This window comes from Pomacea canaliculata, linkage group LG10, assembly GCF_003073045.1.
Source record: "Pomacea canaliculata isolate SZHN2017 linkage group LG10, ASM307304v1, whole genome shotgun sequence".
In the NCBI taxonomy this organism is placed as follows: Eukaryota; Metazoa; Mollusca; class Gastropoda; order Architaenioglossa; family Ampullariidae; genus Pomacea; species Pomacea canaliculata.
Genome location: NC_037599.1, coordinates 4,713,369 through 4,733,868, shown reverse-complemented (window position 1 = coordinate 4,733,868; position 20,500 = coordinate 4,713,369). Strand labels below are relative to the sequence as shown.

The window sequence follows — 20,500 nt, the reverse complement described above, 5'->3', positions numbered from 1 at the left end:
AGCTGACATGTTGAAATTAATTTGTTAACTAATGATGGCGAAAAACCATCTTTCAATCCAGATGATGAAATGTTGTCCTCGATATAGCTCTCAACCTGTTCTGTAACTCGAATCGTTTTACAGTCGAACTTGTCTCGACGACTTCATGCCTCTATGTCTTTACTCCATAATTCTCTCTGTTCACCACCCCCGTTCCTAAACAGCGAATGCACACGTGCCTTGTAATCATGATCAAATATATTGCAAGAGTGGTGTTCACAGAAATAATAATTATCTAAATAGTGCCATCAAAGGCTTGCTCAAAACGCTTTACAAAACGGCACAGAAATAAAAATAATAATGGAGGAACTTTCTGTAGATGCGGTGGTGCGACCATCTGGGAGAGATTGGATTGTTTGTCTTTTTTTTTATTTTTTTTTTTTTTTTGGTTAAAGATCGATAATTTCTTTTGGAATGCTTCCAGCAGTCTTGGTAGCTGTGATGATGACCTGTGAATGTTGTCGGAGCTAATGGCCTGGCTGTATCGATGATAATATTGTTGAGGTGGGTATAGTTGGTGTGGCAGTGACAACAGGGAGTAGCAGTCGTACACATTTTCACAGCTTAATGATAACACGAACTACCGTTGTTATGGAAGTGTCACTGACACATAGCATCACACTTTTCCCAAGAAAAAGAGATTTTAAGGCGAGAGCCGTTTCCTTCAAGCCAGAGATGCCAGCTGATTATTTTGAAAAGCTATAACGACACTGTTGAAGGTTTGTTTTAGCCATACGAAGCTTGCTTGTGCAAGACATCACAAACCTTTCATTCCACTTGAAAAGCTCCCATCCTCCACCCTGAGTCCACACACACACCCCGCCCCTCCTCGGTCGTTGTCGTCGCTAATCAGCGTCGTGTCGATGAGTGGAGTCCCTCAGCAGGGGCTGGGAGAGGAGATAAACGACAGGATAATGGGCGAAAAGGGCCTGTAAACAGTGTTTACAGCACAGATGGCAATAACTTGCACTTGCAATGGGCTGCAGCTGTAATGTAGCTTTGAAGACAAGTGCTGGCCACCCGACAGTAAACACCATCGCTTGCTGCCGGTGTGTTTCTCACTTTGTTTTCGCGGAAGCCGTAGTAGATGTCTCCTCCGCATGCAATCCTGGCAAGGAAACGGTTTTTGGGCGCCGGTCCAGAGAGAGCAAAAAAAAAAAAAGAATAAATATGAAATGTTGGGATGGGCACAGGAGGCATTTAAGTGGCCCCTTGTTATAGGCAGCAGGAGGGTTGCTTTTTTTGCTGTGATGTGGAAACATTCTGAAGGTTGACTTGACAAGTCGGTGTCTCCTTCACAGAATCCTTTCATAAAGCAGTTACACTGAGGATTTTTATGACAAAATCTGTATTTGTGATTTCATAACTGTGCACTTTACTAAGTAATAATCTAGAAAGGTCTTGTCCACATCCACCGTTGGAGTTTATGGGCAAACAACTCTGGGTCGTGACAGGTCTTACAAAACATTTCGTCCCCTATATGTTTTATATATGAGTTAAAGAACATGTTTGAAAATTGCAGCACACTGCATTTCATTGCGCATACACAAAGGGATCAGTTAGGAGAGAGAGAGGTTGAAAGAGGAAGAGTCAGAAAGAACTATTTTTGTTTTTGTAGGATTTGTTTAAAGCAATCTGTTTATTCATATGATGTTGTTATTGTTGACATTTGGAAAAGAATACAAGATTTTGGACTAGCATTCTCATCGTGAACTCAATACCGGGCATTTCTGATAATGTAAAAAGTCTCGTCCGCCCCTGGCTTCGAATCAGCTCAGGTTTTGCCTTGCATGCTCACTTCAGACTCCCGCGAAGGGCACCCCAGGGGACTGCATACCCCGTTCACTTACAGATAACCGAATATTGACGAGGACAGCAAGGAAGCAGGTCAAGTATTTAATCGCAGGAACACTGTAACATTGAATGGTGGCTGCAGCAAGCCATTGTCTGGAGTCTGTAGCCAAGCACACATACACCTGACAGTGGATGGTTTGACAGGTGTAAACCACGGATATAATTGTATCTGGACTGCTGTCTGTTTGCCGAGACCAAGTCTTAGTCTCTCGCGAAGTTGCAGGCTGCCAGGTGTCGACAAACCATTTAGCACTGTAATATCCGGAACCGCGATATAAGTTTGAAAGTCAACAATACACTAGAGATTAATGTGTTAGTTTTTTCTTTTTTGACAAAAATTGTCGACCTCCACTTCTCACGACAGAGCAAATGAACACAACCACGAACTTCGCAAGAGGCTAAGAGTTTCGGCAGACATCAGTCCACCTACATGCGTCCATGACAACAGATTATAAATCTTGAGATTTTGTACCTCCATCAACACGAGAGTTCTCGTCGTCTGCTTTTCCTCCTGATCTTGATTGTTAAACCGGAAACGAATTTGTGCTTTAACGCGAAAAATTCTACAGTTTATGTTTTAAAATTTTATTTGATTATCCTTATCTCCCAACATGTACGACACACTGTTCACATTGTTGTGATGACTTGTCTACATCCCGATGACTAAGTATGCAGCTTACTTTGCAAACTTCAGGGACAGCAACTCGGTTGAAATCTCCTCGTATAACTAGAGTTCACTTCCCATTTGTTTCTTACAAGAAAGTCGACTTGGATGCATTACCTTATTAAAAATCCAGCTGTTTAGAGTGGCTGGCCATTTCTACAATGTTAGAGTTACAAGAAGCAGACAAAGATATTTACTTCAATGTAGTTTGAGTTTGTGTTGAAATCGCGCATCGCCTGACTTCCGGTGAGGTTCGCTGTGTGGCTGACATCAAAGGAATGACCCTTGTCAAAGAAATGAGATTCATTTGAAAACTGAGAGGTTTAAAATTTTCCTGGCCATTTACAGTTTTAAATGACATCACGCGTGAGCTACAGTTACAGCTTGCATTAAACCTGTCTCCATCACTCCCCATCCCCCCACCCTACACACATCCTCACTTACCTTCTTCAGGCACGGTCGATTTGTTGTTTTGTCAATTTGTGTGTTGACATTTTCCTCACGTAAGCTCACGTGACATAGCAATCCCATATAGGTTAAATATATTGAAGTGTAAACCTCTTCAAAAGAGCCGACATGCAGGTACAGTTGTGGGACACCTTGAACTTGACTTCAAAATGACGAAGGTGCAAGCTTGTCCATAGATTTTTCTCAGATTATCTTAATGAGCTCCTAAAATATTAGAAAATGACTTTTCATTGAGTATAAAAAGTTACTTAGTAACTTATTGAAATGATTTTTTAATCGGAAGAAATCGAATTATTTTTAACTTTCATGAATACTTCGTTAAGACGCCCTCGTCGAGGTGGGGGAGTGAAAGCAAGTGACGACCGTATTCAAAATTTCTAAATCTTTTCTCGAGAGGATAGTTCTTTTTGGTGTCCTGATTGTGGATGTTTTCCGAGAACGAGCTCTCTGACACACACACACATACACATTTATTTACTTCCACTGACTGCTGAAAGTCTTCAACTTTAAAAGCCACTCTTTAGATGTGAATACTCATTATTAGTAAGAACGAATAAAAATGTAACTCAGTGCTAACATACAGCTTAACCCCCTTCTCCCTGAACTCACATAAGCACATGGACGAATAAACAGCCATTTGGGAGGAAGAGAGAGAGATGTGAATCGCAGGGAGGCCTATGGGGCAGACCCAAAAAGTCGTTTGTTTGACATTTTCATGCACGTGCAAGCACACGCGCGAGAGGACGATGGAGGGACTGATCAGCTAATCAGAGATCATCGACCAGACCAGTTTGCTTCCGGATTTCATGCGCGCGCTTCTCCACGTCTGAAGAATAGTCAGGTCCCTTGCTAAGTCATCTGCAAGGATCTGGAAGGCCTAGCAAGTTGTTGTTTCAAACAAGGTGTCAAGCGGCTTCGGTTGCTGCTGTTGTTGCCGTTCTCCACTGCCGCCCGTCGTCTGCGATCGTGGACCAGCGGTCTCCTCCCCGTCCCCCGACCCCCGACCCCCTGCCTCCCGCCAGATGGCGACGTCATGTGTCCTGGAGCAGAAAGCTAGCACAGGCATGCGCGCGCGTGTGTGCTTCCTCCATCCCCGCACGCGTAATGATCTTTACACATCGCCACCATTTCCCCAACGTCGCCGACACGGGATCGACATATAAACGATCTGCTGGGATTAACAGCAGTGCTGCCTTTTTTTCTCCTTTTTTTTAAGCATTAGACCGTCTGGGACCTAAAGAGCGAATTCACTCACGGATATATGTAGTGCTTCATATTTATGTGTTGAGCTTTCAACGAGAAGCTTGGTCCAAGCCGGAGGACAAACAAATGGTTCTTTTGTGTCCCAGGCTTTGTTCTAGTACCGACGGGCGTCAACAGAAGAAAAAAAAAAGCACGAGCGGCACTAAAACTACATGACCTGACAGGCTGGGAGTTCTGTCACCTCCGAGCCTGCTTGATCGTCTGGTCACTGGGTGTGAACATGACTTTACCCGAGGAGAGCTCCCTTGAAAATAAGTAAATAAATAAAGGCTGGGAGTGGAGTGCTACCCGGCGTGGAGGATACATTTGGGATACGTGTAGCCGAAGACGCGGGGACAGCCTTTTGTTTCTGCAAGATGAAGGCTGTGAAGGTGACCAATGATCGATGCTAACCGTTTCCATGCTAAACGCTCTCGCGATCGAAGAGCGAAAAAAAGAAGAAAAAAAAAGCAAGCAGCTGCTTGTCTCTTAGTGGCGGGGTGGGGTGGTGTGGGGTGGGGGAGTGTATGACCCGTGCAATTAGTTTTGTTTCCCGCACCATGCGATCAAGTCAGGCTTGCTAGCGTACACGGCTCTCCCGCTTGCTTGCCTGCCATTTCCCTCGCAAAATCGAAGAGGCGCTCGACAGTCGTGTAGTCTTCAAACCTGGAGACACTCGTTGACGTGGGGCGGCGCGCGGATGATCGCAGGTAAAAGCCCTGTTAGTGTGCGATCTCGTTGGACGCGAGACTTCGCCGAGATTCCGTTCTTGGAGCAAACTACAATGTCGTCTTGAGGAACCTCGGCGCACCTCGCTTTGTAACTGTGTTGTGAGGCCGGTGATGCAGCGGGGCTCCTGTCAAAGATTCTTGCACTCGAAAAGGAGGAATTAAAAAAAAAGGCGGAACGAGATCAAAGGATACGCAAGAAGCGCTCGTTCGATCACGTGAAAGGTGCAACAGTAAGTCTGGGATGGGACGATGAGTAAGACAAGAAATCGAGTTTTGACACAAACGTTGGGACGTTACAGGCGACGCCCTGACACTGAGCTGTCGTGCGACCTCTGACCTTCTGCTCGGCGACAAGTGTTTATGGATGACAGGACGCCAGAGTGGAAATACGAAAGGAGAGGCTTGACTTGGAGTCCTGTCGTCGATGTCTTCATGTCGGAGACACCCTGCTACTGGCATTTCGTTTCAGAAAAAGTGCAGGAGCCTGTAACGGTGGTTTGATTGGGATCCTGGTCAGAGCTCGTGCTACGTGGTACTGGTGAACACTTGTGTCCGGGGAACCAATACTTCTGTGACTGGTGAACACTTGTGTCCGGGGAACCAATACTTCTGTGACTGGTGAACACTTGTGTGCCGTGTCCGGGGAGCCAATACTTCTGTGAACATTCCGTGGAGCGCGCGCGGTGTTGTCATCTGTTTTTGAGGTGGACGGCGAGGGCTGGACACGTGCGGGGGTCATTGACTTCAAAATGATGTGGAACGAGATGATCGCACGCTCGCCTGACATCCTGAAGATGATGTTGATGGTATGTACATATGTCAGTCCGCTTTCACGACGAGCATGTCCAAGTGTGTAAAGTATCTCAGAAGTTATTGGTTCGCAGGTAGAATATTTCTGTAATGCTTTCAGCATGTAGACTAAGAGGACTAGTGTGAACCGACATTTGTAAAAAAAACTGTTTCGCCATTTCAGTTCCACACTCACATGCATGTCTGTCTGGTTAGGTACTTTACCTGTCTTGTGAGTTTTCGTCAATATGGGCATTTATCGGAAACTTTATTTTTGGTGAAAGATTTTGGAATGGACGTGGAAGGACAGTAAATTAGTCTTAAAATTTGTAACTTCAGTGCGCCGTTAGTTTCTTATTCATTCACTTTATTCACACGATCTGATTCATCTGTCTCTTGGCGACCAATATTGCTTGAATGATCTTTGATTAAAAATATATCTATAAGTATATATAAAAAAAAACAACACGGGGGTTGCTACGTGTTCTTAGAAATCTAGTGGGGATGCTCTTTTTTTCTAATTAGTGAGTAAAGCTAATTGCAAGGTACGATCTCCCGAAATGTTACCCCACTTCTGTTTTACAAACATCATGCACAGAAAGAGGTCAACAAACATCAGGATAATGCGTGGATAAGTACACAATATCAAGGGTTCAGCCGAGGAGAGAGCTGGAATGTTAATAATCCTATCTTGAATTTCGCCAACATTCTTTCCTCCTACTGTGCGTGTTGATGTTTGTAGGTGTGTATCTCACGGACGGAAGAGGTGTGTAAAGAAATAATATCCTGCACTTTCACTCACTTATTTAAAATAAATGTTTTATATGTGTTTGGGGAAATAAAATAAAATTTTTGATCGCTCTAGACCCCTAACTGCTTTAAGACAAATAGCATTAAAGTAGATACTGTTTCACTGACAGATTAGCCAGTTAATACTGTTGTTATTGTTATTGTTATTGTTGCCTGTGACTACTATTACGACTTCGTCGACGACGACGATATAAAAAAAACGGGAATGGGACTGACGACGAAGTAGACAACTAACTGACAACGTGGAGGTGTTCTGAGTGAGGTCTCGTGATGTCCGCATGCAGACTGTGGCCTACTGAAGTGCCTACAAGCCGTTAATGTCGTTTGAAAAGACGATTCTCTCCCCCCTGGGTACCCCGCTGAAAGGGACACCCGATTTCCGCGGACACAGCTTCGTGCCAAAAGACAATTCCCTGCGCATTGCAATTAGTCCGCTAGTGTGTGCGGAGGGACTTCCGCCTTCCTGCCGGCGCCAGTTGCGGGTGTAGAACGGGTTATGGAGCTGATGTGGCGAGTGCCATGCGGTGATTGAGGACTTTCAGCAAGGGTGGGCGAGGTGTTGGTTGAAAATGTTACAAAGAACAATAATGTGTGGAGGGGCACGATAGCAAACTGTTGGCTGGCATGTTCACACCGCTGGTGGATTGCGTGTTTGCTTGTCATACGGGTGCACAGACGACAGCGGGCAAGAAGCGGGTATTAAGAGGAACTGGGGAACTTTGGGTGGCTTTGTGTGACTTGGTGTAGCTCGGCTTGAGTGAGCGCATTTGTTATTTCAAATAACTTGATTGGTCGAGACCAGTTTGATTGGTTTCTTGTAACCAGTATTTAAAATACAGCAAATCAGAGACCGTGACAGTCTGCACATCAGTCGTCGATACTAACGTTGAGTCTGTTATCATCGATCACTTCTATAGTCCATTCATAGACATGTAGCAAGGTGTGAGGCTATCTCAGGTGGTCCATCATCCTGTAGTCGGCGGCCAGTTCCTGCTGTGTGATACCTTTCGCTGCAAACACCTGCGACGTAGTCAGACGTGTTTAGCACGTTGCACCACTTTCACTTTTTAGCCATTTTTTAAATCCGTTTCTTCTTTTCCATCTCGTTTTCTACCTCTAAATTTTGTCGCTTCGCTAATTTGCTATCGACATTCGCGCGCGTTCCTCCTCACCGCCGAATCCTGCTTGCCGCTAGAGGGAGCACGTGACAGGAAGTGCGAGTCGTGACATGCGCGGCTCGGTCAGGTACGACGTCAATACGTGGAGCCGGCGACGTCACCAGTGTACAGCTGCAGGCATTAGAGCGGACAACAAGGGGAAGCGACTCCTCCCTGCAATTTTGTCACGAGAAAGAGTCGGCGCTGCTTTCCAATGCATTTGGCAAAGTTAGTTCCTGGCTCGCCACTCTCAATTATTTCTTGTTAATTTCCCCATTGTTTGGCTGGCGGCTAGCTGCGGGCATCTACCATTATCAGGTAATCAGCTTTCTGCTCGCGGCCTACGTACAGAGAGAGAGAGAGGGAACGAAATTTGATTCACCCTGGAACTTTGAAAGTCTTGCACAAGAAACCGTTGAGACAGTTTATAAACTTGACAGCTGGAATGGGTTGGAGGAGGGGATTGGGGGAGGAGAGTAAAATACCAAATTATGGAATCGTGGTTCTCGTGCTGGGTTAGCGAGACAACTCAGATGTGGCTACCCTGGTGGTAAAGATTGTTGGGGGTTGGCAATGGCGGGGTGGAAGGTGAGATCAAAAGAAATCTCTTGTTGACAGAAAGCAGACTAGCTTGGAGGAGGGAAGGGTTCATTGCGTGAGGGGGGATGAAGAGTGGGGGGAATAATTCGCCATTGATCACCAGACGAGCTGACTGTGTCAGCGCCAGCTGTGTGTGAAGGCTGGGTGGCGAGGTCATGTCCCACGAACATCACCGCCAACCGCCTCATCAGGCGGGACCTTGACGCGGCGCCTGACACCAGCAGTGGGGTGGGAAGGGATGAGGGAGGGGAGATTGAACATGGTGGCGACACCAAGCGTGCGAGGGAGAGAAAGCAAGAAGGCATCGGCTTCTGTACCCTGGGTGATGTGTTTATTCGAACAACTCTTGTTTTGTCGGCATCGTCTGGTTTTTATTTTAAGTGTCAGCCATACAGACCTAACATACTTTCATACGCGCACCGTTGTTTCAGGGACTGAAAACCAGTATAAGGACTTCTATCTAGCAAAATACACTAAGCTGAAGGGTTGAAGACTTTTGTTCCACCCGTAAGACCTTAGAGAAGGGGTGGTGTGTAAGGTTAACGTGTGGGTGGGTGTATCGTCGTCAAACGGTGATACGATGGACCAATCAGAGCTTATTCCACTTTGTTTAAAACCTTTTTTGACCCGAGTGCCTTATTCTTTCTCACCATCCACCACCAACCCACCCCGGTCCCATCAGCCATTTCATTCACTAACGCCCTCTTCACTCACGTTCCGCTTCCCAATTATCTCCCTCGCTAACTTCCTCTTCGCTGACTCAAGCGCTTCGACAGCGAGGTGCAGCAGAGGAGAAGCAGTCAAACCCCCTCATCGACTTTGTCATCGACTGGCTCATCGACTCGCGATGGACGCCTGCGGGAGATGTCTGCAAGACTTCTTTCCCTGGGCAATTTTTTGAGCGCCGCGAAAAGTTTGCCAACAGAGGCCGGATGGCGAGTTGGAGAGGCTGTTGGGTGTCGGAGAGTTTTTGGATGAACCAAGCAAAGCTGTGTGTTTGTCTTCCGTTGTTTTCCTCGCCATGTTCCTCTAACCGTCCTCTGTAATACCTGACACGTGGTTCCGTCTCTTCGCTTTTTCTACGATGCTTCTGTGATTTAAAAACAAATCTTTTGGTGACATCTGTATTCGCTTCTCGCTGATTCATTTCTTGAGAACCTTGGGAGACTGGACTTTCTTGTAATTAGGCCTATCCGTGACATTTGTGACTTGAATAGTTTGACCTCGTTCTGAATATAGTAATGTTTGTTTTCTGTATTTCAAAGGGATGCGGTCCCTCAAATTTTCTAGAATATTGGGAAAACAAGCTCAAAACAGTTCATTTAAAACAAAAATGCACTCTAACCTTAATCTTAAAGGCATGAACGAATTATGAACGTTGTAATGTGACATATATATTATTTTTTAAATTCTAGTCCCCATGAAGTGTCAGTTAATCGACCTGTAGATTAAGTAGTAGATTTTCCTTAACCTAAAGGAACGGGAGGTGGAGGTGGAGGAGAGGAGAGGCGCTGATGCTGCTGTGGTGAAAGCATTAGTCAGCAGTTTCTCATCCCTAGCAATAACCTGTAGCGGTCCTGGCAGGTGACTTGCTGCTTGCTGCTCACCATAGATGTGGTTCACAGCACCACGACTGTAGGCGGTTGGTGTCTGGGAGAAAGTGCCGCACAGCCTGCCGGAAGACAGACATTACAGCCTCCACAGCTCCCCACGGCCAGGCGGGGGACCCTCTCAACTTGCGCTGCCATTTTGTCGCCCGCAATTACCCAGGCTTCCGCTCCCGCATCACACCAGTCATCGATAAGAAATCGCAGTTCGCTAATCGAAGGTGCACTTCGAGTTTGCAGCAGTGGACCATTTTTTTAGCATGTGGCAGACACGACTGTGCAAAGCTGTTGGACACTTGCACACGTGTGATATGTGTGTGTGTGACAATGATGCACACTGGGTGAGGGGTCAGCTGTTAAACTCACGCTTGTTGTTTTAACATCTCAATTATAAAATAGAAAAGTTGGTTTTTTAATGTAAAACTTCAGATGATACATTAGAAAAGTTTCTTAGAGATAAAATCTCAGACTAGTTCTTAGGTCTTCTGGCTGTAGAAGTGTCCCTCAGCACAGGGAGGAGTAAGGGGATTTGTGAGAAAGATATATTCGCCATGACTGTATTGTTTGTTATGACCGCGCTAGCGTGTCACGTGACAGTAGAACGGGAAACAGCCAGTATGGCTGTCAGTTTTTATAATCCGATCCCTTCTTTAACTTTAAGGAGTTTTCTCTGTTTTTTGATATTAATGGGTGCTTGAGATTATTTTGATGGCTTTGCAACCGACATAAAATATAGTTGTGTTCTTTTTACTTTCCGAATGAAACTTTTTGTCCTTTACTGGAAAAACGTTGGCTTTAAATGTTGATATTACCACTACCCCTTCTTCACTCCATCTTGCACAATGTGTAGTATAATATAAACTTTGCAGAGCAAATGACTGATGCGGTTGATAGCGGCAAGTTAAATATGTACTAAAAATAATACGGAAATACAGCAAGCATACGTGTAAATAAGGTTTTGTCTACAGAGTGTGTATAAACATTATTCACCAAACATTCGTTAAAGTTCATGGATGAAAAGAAACCGAATTTTAAAAATCGGTCTGTGTATTCTCATTGAAGACATAATCATAAATTATATTTTATAATAATTAAAAGGGGTTTTATATGGCACCGGATTCAAGCATTTTCATATGGTTTTGTTAATGGAACAAAAAGGAGAATTCATAGAGAAGCACTAAAGTACCTATAAGAAAAGGTCAGAAGGATTAGAAAATAATGGCAAAAGAGTAAAACGGACTTTAAAACCTAAACATATTAGCCTTAACTTGATACACCACAGCCAATCACTGTCACTCACATCTGGAAATTTAACTCGTTTGACCATTTTCTTAATCTTTTCCAAGTTTGGTGTAGATTGTGGCCCTGCTGTCAGGGACTCGTTTTTATTTGTATATATATCTTAAAACTACATAGAACCACAGTTTTAAAATGTACGGAAATCCATTCTCTCGCTGTATGTTGCCATGTAACTTCGCAATTTCCGAAGCCCAAGTAGGACAGGACATGACAAAAAGGTCGTTGAAAGACCGCTTATGTCCGACTTAGAAATGCTGTACCCACGCAGAGGCAAAGAATGTTTGGAGATACCGGGACTTTTTGTGGAGGTGAGACTCCCCCCACCCCAGCCCACCCCTACCACACACGCACTCTACCCTTTGTCTGGATCGTCTGGTCGTTGTGTCTTTATCTCGATGCCGTTGCCATCAGCTGGGCGGCCGCGCGAGGACGAGCGAGGTGTCTCGTGTTTCGAGTCCGCGCTACGAGCTTCTCGCGGCGACCGGATCAGGCGAGGTCGAATTGAAATCTGCTCCACCACTCGGAGAGGTAATGGTATTCCATGCATGATCAAATAGCATCTCCTTTGGCCAGCAGCCTTCCAGCGACCAGATGTCGTCATCTAAAGGCATCGGATGCTGCTCCTGTATTTAAAAGTCCTGGAAGCGCTTCCTGCCTCTTGTTATAGTCTTCCAGAGAGGAATGGGATGTCAACATCTCTGTCAGGGGAGATAAGAATCGGTGGCGTCGCTGTTCTGGCATCAAGCGCCGAGAAGGCAAAAGGGAGACAAATCCACGAACAAACTGCGACGGTTGTTTTTTCCTGAATCGTTTCTTAACGTGAGTAAACATCTAGCGCTCGATTAGTCTTGATGTTGTCGTGTTCTGCTTCCGAAGCTGTCGTGATGGCGACTAACAGGCCAGATGAAAGCTCTCGGGCGGCAAACGAGTTTTTACGAATGTCAGTTTTCGCACTCCGTCCTTCCGTTGTCTTCAGGGGGCAGCTTTTGATGGGCTGATGGTGTGATTTATCCTCTTGACTGCGTCTAATAAAACTTTTCCGTAACTTAGGGCACTCGACAATAGCTGAATGGGCTTGCTTCTCAGCTGGAACTCTCTGGCAACGATGTGTTGTAGAACTATTAGCTTGACATCAGGACTGTCTCCAATGTCTTCATAAAATTGCTGATCTTAGCTGAATCGGTTGCCGTATAGTAGGATCTGGTGATGCTGCTATATTCCACACGCACTGTTATCAATGACAATGACTGTCTTTTACTGTCCTTGTAATAATTTATATTATTTGTGATTTTGGTAATTTTTTTGTTTGTCTCAGCGTTAGACTCTCAGTTCGACACAAATGAAGTGTGAAAGTGTTGAAGAGTTTTTATACCTATGTATTTTTTACATTGGTTCTAACAGGTTGTGTGCACAGGGAGTGTAAAGTTACACCAAGCTTCATGCCTGCGACCTTAAGCAACTGTTTTTAAATTTATGATGGTGTCGTCTGCCAGAATTGAACAGTAAGAATAGAACGGAAACGGTTTCTTTCCAACAACATTCTACTCCTAGCGTATAATGGGTTCGCGAGAGACAACTTGCCGAAAAAAATCTTTAAAAGACTGAATGTGTCGAATTAGTGAAAGGCAGACAGACAGTCACACTGGAAACAGACTTCAAACCGGTGACATTGTCTGCATTGGCTGTTGTTTGCCATGTCAATAATACAGTCGACAGACAGGAAGAGGGGAGAAAACGGCTGAGACCGGAGCTTGGGAGTGGTTAAAGACAGAGGGGTTCGCGAGGAGGTGCTACAGTCGATAGTAGCGGAGAAAGAGATGGAGAAACTAGCCAATTCGTTTTCCGGATGGTAATGCGGGAGAGGATATAAAAAAAACAAACCCAAACAACAAAAACTGTTGACTTCTATGGCACAAAGCTGGAAGAATTACAACGGGTTTTTTTTTTCTATTCTATCTCACCATCCAAAGAAAAAGCCACAGGTAACCCATCTGTTCAGATGACGTAGCTTTGTTTTGTTTGTTGACATGAGTTGCATACCTGACGTGAGTTGCATACCTGACGTGAGCTGCATACCTGACGTGAGCTCCATGTTTGCTGACGTTCACCGCATCAGAAGAGTAGCGAGAACAAACAGTTATTTACAACTACTTATCTCGCGGTTTCGCTTGCTGCTGACGAGGGTTTTCATGTGCTCAGCTGACGTCAAGAGTGGAAACGCGGCTGTGGGAAGCGCGTGCGGACTGTAAGTGCTGGCGTGTGACGGCTGTCCGATGCTCAGTGCTCAGTGCACGCACATGTTTATCGTTGTATTTTTAATGCTTCTTAAAATGCAATACACATTCGGTACCCGGGGTGTTTTAGTTCAACAGATAATCATATGAGGCGTCCTTGATTCGGGTACACGCAGTGGGCTGCAATAAGTAGTTAGCCTGGGGAGGTGGTGGTGGCGTGTGCGTGTCGGTGGGGTGGATGACGGGGTGGGTGGGGTGAGGAGGTGGGGTGAGAGGGTGGGGCGGATAATTGTCAAGTCAGCCAACTGCTCACAGGAGAGCAGACGGACCAGCAACACCCTGCTACTAGGCTGTCTCCAAGCTTCCTTTCGCTCCTCGGCCCGCGGAGAGGCGGGAGGGACAGCTCGCTTTATGAATATGCAAATGGAGATCACCTCACGTACACGTCTTCCCGCCAGATCGCTTGATCACGTGGCTGCAGGCCAAAGGTCGGGTGGTGCCGAGAGACAGGAGCGTGTGGGAGTGTGTTGGACATATGCGCTTAGAAATGGCTCCATGTCTGGACCTTCAGCCAGCTTTTTCTTTGTTCTTCGAGATTTTTGTTTTTAGTCGATTCCCAGCCTTGTATTATTCCGCTTGGATAGTCAACCCAAGAGGCTTGTTTGTGTTTATTCTTTTGCCTTGTAGGAGCAATTTAATAACATGAATGTCCTGCGCTTTTGTGTAAATAGTGTTTAATTATAATTAGTTGTTGAATTTTATCGTCCGAACAGTTTCACTCTCAGAATGTTTCATCTTCTGGGTGATTTTATTTAACAGGAATGTCATTTTACACATTGCTAGGGTTGAGTGCCATCGTATGCAGTGTGCGGGTTGAGATTGAATCATATTCAGTGGGTTGGGCTGAGTGGTTACAATTTTTATGTGAACTTTCATCATCCGACATACCAAGAATTCAATAGGTAGACTTCGTTAGATAAAAGTAAACTTTTCCTCTCACGGCATTCCTTATTTTTTTTTATGTTAATGTCAATGCCACGTACCTTCAGATCATGATAAGTATTTTTTCACAGGGTTGACACATGTAAATAACTCAGACCTCTGATCTTGTCGACAATAATGGGTTTCTTTTATCAAAGATTTTCCGGAGGTTTTTTTTTGTTGTTGTAACATTCCTAAGAAATTTAGTTTCCTGTTCGGATTACAAATCCCAGTTCGAAGCAAGCAGATAGAGAGCGATGAAACCTTACTGATCTTTTTTTTACGGCCATTTTTATTTCATCCATTATGGCTGCCCGGCATTTAGTGATGTTGCGTATTCTCAAGGCCGCCAGGTTTCTCTGTGAAGTCCGAGAAGGAAGCATAATGTCTTTCTGCTTGCATTCTGCACCTCTCCTAGCTTGCTTATCGCCCTTTGATGTAGTCCGAGTTAGTTGCCCTTTCCGCCTCCCCCTACCCGGCACCCACCTCTGTCTTTTCCCACTGCTTCGTGATCGCCCTCCTCACGCGACGGTCAGCGACTGCAGCAGCAACAGCGGTCGTTGCTCTCCTGATGCGACTTCACAGTTAGGATGTCTTGTCGTCAGTGAGGTCACATGCTCCAACGGACTACAGCCTTCCGTGATGGCCGCTGACCCCGACACACGTGCACGCACACACAGACATGCTAGCGCACACGTCAACACACGCGCGGACACAAGTGACCGAGGGTGTGAGCGGAGAAAATAATGATTGATGGCGATATTGAGAGGCGGACGAGCAGTTATTGGATTTCTCCCAAAAGATGAATCGTTGGATTTCGATCGCAGCCAAGTAATATTTCGTGTTAAATAAACCAGTAAAATGGAGGATTATGCTCACCTCTGGGACCTTGATTAGAGGACCAAGCTTGTTTGTTTTGTTTTTTTTAAGTTTGAAGTTTCTTTCGTTTGAACGCATAAAGAGTCGGGAGCCAGGCGGAGGGTGAAAAGGTCTACCATGCAAAGTACGACGGGAGGCAAAGGCCCTTTAGCTAGATATTTTCAGGGGAGAGGCTCCTGATGGATTAAACTCGTCGCTTCTCTTTTTGCGAAATTCTTTGTTCCTCCTCTCTCCACCTTCATAGCCGTGGAACCGTTAAACGGCTGGTGTCTTCAAGGAATACAATCATTTTCCAAAGTAAATAGCGGCGAAGAAATGTTCCTAGGCATCGTCTTCTTAGTCTGCTGTTAGAGGACTAACTAGAAAGGGGAGGGAGGCACTTTTTTCCGATGTGCTTTGTTCAGTTTTGATTGAAATCCAATTTCCTGCAATTGTTTTCTTTGTTATCATATGTTGTATCGTAGCACTCTCTAGCAACAATCGACTAATGAATATTTATATTGTCTGAATGGATCCTCATATTCCCCCCACCCACACACACACCTGTCTTGCATACATGTCTTATTAAAGGTGATGTAAAGTCATTGTGTAATACTGATTATCAACGTGCGTGCGTTTTTCTGTTTATTTATAGACAGGACCTATCGTGATGTCCTTGTTCATTTTTTATTAGGGAGGGGGAAACGGATGGATAAGTGAGATACCTGCGTGCTTGCTGTGTTTTTGAAGAAGGAAACGGTCGGAGAAATTCGTGTGAAACTGGAAATCGTTACGCTCTTCGGGTAAAATAAATAAAAAATCTTCACAGACCAGGAGTTGAAATCACTTGCGGGAGGGGTTGGGGTAGGGTGGATGATGGTGGCTGGTGAGTCGGAGCGGAAGAATAAAGATGAGCTGCAAGAAGAAGACAAGGCGGTACCCGCTCTCCTCACCCTTCCTGTCACGTGAATCGTTGCTGGAGATATTGAGCTCAGAAAAAGGGGGAATTGTCGCTACATCGAACCTCGTGCACCCAGTGTCTTTCGCGCACGCCATTGATTCATCCCGCTTGCTATGAAGGTTCGATTCCGCACTCTCTTCGGCACGCCCCCGCCCGCGCTCCCATCCACCGCTTCCTGAAGTCTCTGAGCGCGTGGGAGTGAGTGTCATCTTAGATAAAGTGGATGTGGGCGTAACGAGTGTGTGAGTGTGTGTTTGTTAGGGGGTGGTGGAGATAGGGACGTGTCTTGCCTTCTCGTATGCCGCCGATGAGCTCAGAGAAATTACTGTCAACCTCAGTGGCCGCCTGCTTGAAATAATTGTCCCCGTGAGCGATCGGGAATATCAGGTCGGCTAAAGAACGGGGCTTGAGGTCGAGATAGCCTGTGCTACGTGAACGTCGAGCTGGCTGACGTGACACCGACGGCCATGATGATGACTGGACGTAGTATTACCTAACAAATGATTGTAATGGAGCAGGGTGAATGGCATGTTACCTTACGACACAAGACGTAGGGACAGTAAGACTAGTGAGTAGCTACCATGAGTTCTTTGAACCAAAAAGCACCGGTTGGTGACAAAACTTACCTGGAAGTTACCTGATGTTAGTGTCTTTTGTTTTGCATTTTTTTAAGTTGACAATTTTTAACAACTGCATGGACTTAAAGAAACACCAGTCGGTGATTTTCTGTCCACTGGTGACCTGCGTGACAAGAAGTGTGAAGGGTTATCTGCCTCTGCCTCCTCACAGACCAGGGAGCGTCTAATGGCTCAGTGGGTAAGGCTGTGGGGTAATTGCACGTCAATTTGGACACTACTCGACTAACGAGAGTTGTCAGGAGGCTGGCCACTGTCTCCGCAGGGAGGCAGCCCGGAGGCAGCATGATCGGACTAAGTCTCTTAGCTAGGAGTGATACAAGACAACCCAGGTGCTTCTCTCGTTCGAAATAATAATAATAATCTTTTATAGCGCGAGATCCCAGCTTAAGATAAGCTTACCGCGCTTTCAAAAAAAAAAAAAAATTAAGAAGGAAAGGGACGAGCAATACCAACACGGGAAGGCGGAGAAGTATTGGCGGAAGGCATACCGGTTCGTTTCTAAACTCACAACAGATCAACGCAGGGAAAAACCCCACCAAATTTAGAGAGGTACAGTGTTCCCTCGTTTATCGCGGGGGATAGGTGCTATGATCAGCCGCGATAAACGAATTTCCGCGAAGTAGGGACATACATGCAATAATAATATATACATGTAAAACAATATCATGTGAGTGTAAAGTAATATAGTAATCATGGTATTAATACAGTACAATAACAAATTAGTGTAAAAAAAATTATAACTGTACTCAGAGAAACCCCAAAAAACTGATGCGAACTGGCTGCGAGATGGGAGATAACAATCATGGCTCGTCGCTTACGCATAGCAATGGATTTCTGTTACACAATTATTTATTTCTTTCTATCTACAAAATAATTATGGTATTTTAATAGAAATACTAATACAGCTTCATTTTTCGTCTTTTTCCTGTTGAAGTATCTATGGTATGTTGTAGAACGATAATTCCCAGCGCGGAAGTATCGATCGATACTTCACTCAAAAAAAACCGCGAAGTAGTGAATCCGCGATATGTGAACCGCGAAGTAGCGAGGGAACACTGTAGTCGCCTTCAAGCCCGTAAGGCGAAGGGACATCACTCTAGAGAGAAGGGACATCACTCTAGAGAGAAGGGACATCACTCTAGAAGGACATTTTCCAGGCTGCACAGCATTGAATTTGATTCCGCTTTAAATACTTAATTAAGTAGCTATCTAATTCAGGCTCTTGTTGTCACCAAAATTAGATATATTATCGCCTTTATTAGCAGGCATCACGTACCAGACGCCCGGATCCGTTTTCCAGTTACTGGACAAAGTGGGTGAGGCGACTTTGCAATGGCGTTGATTCTAAATCTAGATTGAAAACATTTTCAAAGCAGTTTAATTTTTTACAGCACATTTAGAAGAGAAAGAAGGAGGAATGTATTGTGGACAAAAAAAAAAAAAAAATACACATGAAAACAGCGCAAAGACATGCAGGCTTTGCATACAAACTCGCAGAAACACTGATTCACATGCATGCACGCAGACAAGCTCGTGGGTGGATGCAGTTCACCTTTTGCGGTTATTTGTACCCAGAGCAAACTCATCCCTCGTAATGCTGGAGTGTGATCTGCAGCACTGAATTGTTCGCTAAATGATCGAGAAACTCGTTGCAGCTTTGATATCTCTTTTTTTTTTTACAACTTCTATTAGCGACGATTAGCTTTTGTCGTGCGATTAAGAATAAACAAGCAACTGTTGCTATCAGCACAAATCAAAGTACTTTTAAAAGATTTTCGAAACCAGAATTGCACAGATCATCAGAAGATAATAAGGAATGGTTTGATGGTTTTTTATGTGCAGTCCCGCAGCCCGACGGAGCTTCATTTCAATCTGGATTCCAGCAGAGCGCAAAGAGACCTGGTGGCGCAACTGGAGGCTAAGAACAGGTAAGTTGTACATTTCCCATCACCATAGTGTCACCCTGACCTCAAGGGTTGAGGTGAGGTCTAGAAAGTAAGTCTTAAGTCACCGGTTTTAAGTGTTCTGAGCTTGTCGACTTTCCCTCTAAGACTGGCGGCTTAAGTCTCATTTTCAAGACCTTACATGCACTCAAGCCAGAGAAGGTGGTCAGAAGTCGAAAAATTTGGGCTTAAAATCAAGTCCGACTTAAGACCTAACATGCAACCCTTCTCCGATCCTTTCACTCTTCTCCTTCTCCGTCTTCGTCGCTTTCTTCTGCCGCGTCTTCTTCCCTGTTTTTTTTTTTTGTTTGTTTGTCTTCTTCCTCTAAACCCATCCTTGAGACGCCGCTGTGTCGCATGTCAGCCTCTTTGCGATCTCCAGAATCTGGCCACTGTTATTTCTTTGACCTTTGGCGCCCTCCACCCTACCAATTCTTTGTCCGCTTGTCATTCTTTCACCGAAGTCTTAAACCTGGTCCATCGATTTTTCTCTAGCCCTTCCCAATCCTCCACCGAGATTTTCCATTGTCTTTTTTTAATATTTTTAAAACATTCCTTTCCGTTTAGCTGTTTTTTGTTGTTGTTTTTCGGTCATCACATTGCGCTTGCTGTTTCCAATGTAATGGACGGGCGTGTTTTAATTTGTGTGGGCAAGTATTACACCAAGGAAAGTGAACTATAATTATTGTGTGGGTATGTATCTTATCGGATAACGTGATATAAAATTATGAATTTGTGGGTTTGTATGACATCAAAGAAACTGTCATAGGTTGGCGAAGTCGTTTTTATAGCAGTATCGTGTGTACAAGTGGCGTGAGTGAGGCAAACTCACCCCTCACGCCCGGGCGACCACGCTCAGTCCTCCCTCTACACACCACCACTACCACCACCACTACCACCACAATCACCACGTAGCGTGAATTTCTTTTCAGATCGTGGCTGCTGCGCTATTTTTTTTAAAGTGCATTAGTAGATTAATGACATCAAACAGCGATCAAGTAAAATGTTGGTAATGATTTTAGCATGTCCATGGTATATTTTTTCACAGATGCAGATTATTTATTTATGGAAACTGTTGTTTCGATGCGCATCGTGAGGCTTGCTGCGCGCCCCGATATTAATGTTCTTTAGACCAATACTTGGCCAGAAACCAACAGGTATGCACGCGTGTGCGTTTCCTTGTGTAAGTGCACGCGCGCCTATTTAAATGCGTGTGTGTAGATTCGTGTATGTGTGTATGCATGTACACGTGTATATTAGCATGCATATACATATTTATACGGATAAAGGAGTGTTGCTTGAGTGTTGGAACCTGCGTGCATTTGTGTGTAATTCCAGTTTGCTTATATGCATATTCATAAGTAAGCACGCACCTGCTTCCGTGAAGGACTTCTGGCGACAGTTTGTACCTGCCTGTGAGATTCTGCCTCCCATTTTTAATGAAAAAAAAACAAACCTAGCGAGGATTGTTTTGCGAAACCTTTCATACTTGTGATTGTCACATCTGATATGCGCGCGCATGTATGCTACGGGAGCACGTGACCGTGTCCGGCCAGACACATGGTCTGTCGACGCAGGAGGGAAGGGCAGTGTCGTCATCTTGGTGGCCGGCATGCAGAGCCTGC

At 45.0% G+C, this 20,500-nt stretch overlaps 1 protein-coding gene across 6 annotated transcripts in view; it reads left to right on the top strand.

Moving 5' to 3' along the window:
• The window catches only part of LOC112573334 (dystrobrevin beta-like), a 73,210-nt gene that overhangs the window by 34,071 nt on the left and 18,639 nt on the right, over positions 1–20,500 (top strand). For all 6 annotated transcript variants that reach the window (XM_025253598.1, XM_025253600.1, XM_025253599.1 and 3 more), the window contains one exon: positions 18,775–18,860. In XM_025253598.1, coding sequence (XP_025109383.1) covers positions 18,775–18,860 — 86 coding nt within the window. The remainder of the gene's footprint in view (positions 1–18,774; positions 18,861–20,500) is intronic.